The sequence below is a fragment of the Pygoscelis adeliae genome, unplaced genomic scaffold (genome assembly GCF_000699105.1).
Source record: "Pygoscelis adeliae isolate BGI_AS28 unplaced genomic scaffold, ASM69910v1 Scaffold666, whole genome shotgun sequence".
Classification (NCBI taxonomy): domain Eukaryota; kingdom Metazoa; phylum Chordata; class Aves; order Sphenisciformes; family Spheniscidae; genus Pygoscelis; species Pygoscelis adeliae.
In genome coordinates, this window is record NW_008824929.1 from 93,042 (window position 1) to 94,840 (window position 1,799).

At 61.4% G+C, this 1,799-nt stretch overlaps 1 protein-coding gene across 1 annotated transcript in view; it reads right to left on the reverse strand.

Annotated features, from left to right (window-relative positions):
• Nucleotides 1–629: 629 nt before the first annotated feature.
• SCARA5 (scavenger receptor class A, member 5) overlaps nt 630–1,799 on the reverse strand; it is a 43,088-nt gene continuing 41,918 nt past the window's right edge. Inside the window, exon 4 of the mRNA XM_009324982.1 lies at nt 630–829. Coding sequence (XP_009323257.1) covers nt 630–829 — 200 coding nt within the window. The remainder of the gene's footprint in view (nt 830–1,799) is intronic.

A 1,799-nucleotide genomic window follows, 5' to 3' on the forward strand; every position in this document is an offset into this window, starting at 1 on the left:
GCAGGCTGCAGGCAGGGCAGCTCTGCCCGGGGTGGTGTCCCTTCCTTGGGCTGGGCTCTTCCTGCCTCCCCCTGCCCACAAGGCATTTTGAGGCAGAAAGAGCATGTTTTGGGATTATCCATCCTGGTTTAGGTTGCAGCATGGAACTTCTTTTAGAAGTTCTCCTGGGACAGATCTGTCCTGCTAAATAGGTGTGTGGCCACTTCCTACGCCCACAGCTTCTCCCTGCTCTTAGCCGGGGTGTGGTGAGGCGCTGCAAAACCACAGCGAGCCGGGAAAGGTCACCAGAAAACAAACGCAAGGCTATTCCTAAGGCCCTTGGCCAGAGCCAAGCGTCGGAGGGCGGCCCGGCAGGTCCTCACGGGGCTCTGGCGAGTGCCTGGTGCAGGCAGCGCTGCCCGCCCGCCTGCGCTGAGCCCCACTGCAGGGCAGGAGCATCACAGACCCAACCGTTTTGCCCTTCTCCCTCCAACCCCTGGACTCTCTCCACCGCTGTGCCTTGGTGGGAAGGTCTCGGTGCAGAAGGTGGTTCATCGGTGCAAGAGGTTGTTCATGTGCAGGCTCACAGCTCAACAAGGTTTCCTCTCCCCCCAGGAGCTCCAGGGTGGGTCCCAAGCCCCAAGGACCTCTCACACCCGTGACCCTCTCTGCCCCTCATGCCAGCGGTCTCTAGAGACAGTTCGCTGCCCAACAAGCCCAGCCAGACCCCACGACCCAGCCGGGAGCATGCGCAGAGGCTGGTCCTTACCTTTGAATCCCCGCATCCCCACTGGACCCGGCGGGCCAAGATCTCCTTGGTCCCCTTTCAAGCCACGTGGTCCTGGTGGCCCTCTCTCCCCGGGTAGCCCTGGAGCGAGGACAAAGAGGCAAAATGACCCTGCTGCAGCGGAGACCTACAAAAACCAGATGCGCGCGCACACACACGCACGCACGTGCACGCACACACGTGTCCTGCTTGCCAGCAGACGTGCCAGTCGGTCTCTGGTTCTTTGCCAGGAGTCGGGGACCATCAGGAGACGCCTGAGAGTCCAGCCCATCCTCTCTTTCTGCACCTGCCCCTGGATACGGGATGGATTTAAGCCAGAGACAGGCTGGTGCTAATGCAGCTCTGAGCATCTTAGGGCTCAGATCAAGGTAACCAGGCTCCAAAGCTGGAGACCAAGGAGGAGGAGCGAGGAGCCAGGGTGGAGCAGAGACCCCAAGGAGACATTAGCTGCAGGTCCTCTGCATCCACGCACGCTGACCAGGCGGGTTTGCTATTTATTGGATAAGGGTTTGGATGAAACCCCCTTATCTGAGCACCCCTGACCTCCAGGAGGTGGGAAATGGGGGCTGCAGTTTGGGAGCTTGGGCTCCCTTCATCGGGGACACATCCAGGCCCCAGAGATGGCCTCCGTCCATGCGGGCCAGCAAGGGGAGGTGGAGGGAGAGACCCCTGTGATGGTGATGGGCTCTGGTGGGACCTGCGGGGTGGTCCCACCAGACGGACCCAGCAGAGACTCAGCCCGAGCCTGAGCCCGGGCTGGATCCGAAGCTCCTGGGGGAGAAGCCCTTCGACTCCTCCTCCATCTCGGAGGAGACGGAGCTCCTCCGGCACCCGAGCTCAGCCCCCTGCCTGGCGCGATGCTGCCCGTCTCCCCTGCCCGTGCTGAGGGAGCCCTGAATTCCCCTGGCACTGTGCCTTCTGCCCCTCCTGGGCTGGGCTTTTCCAAACTTAGTCAATATTTTCCTCTGGTTTAAGAGGAAAAAAAAGTTGCCGGGAGGAATTTGGGCACCAGCTCCAGTGGACACGGTCTGGG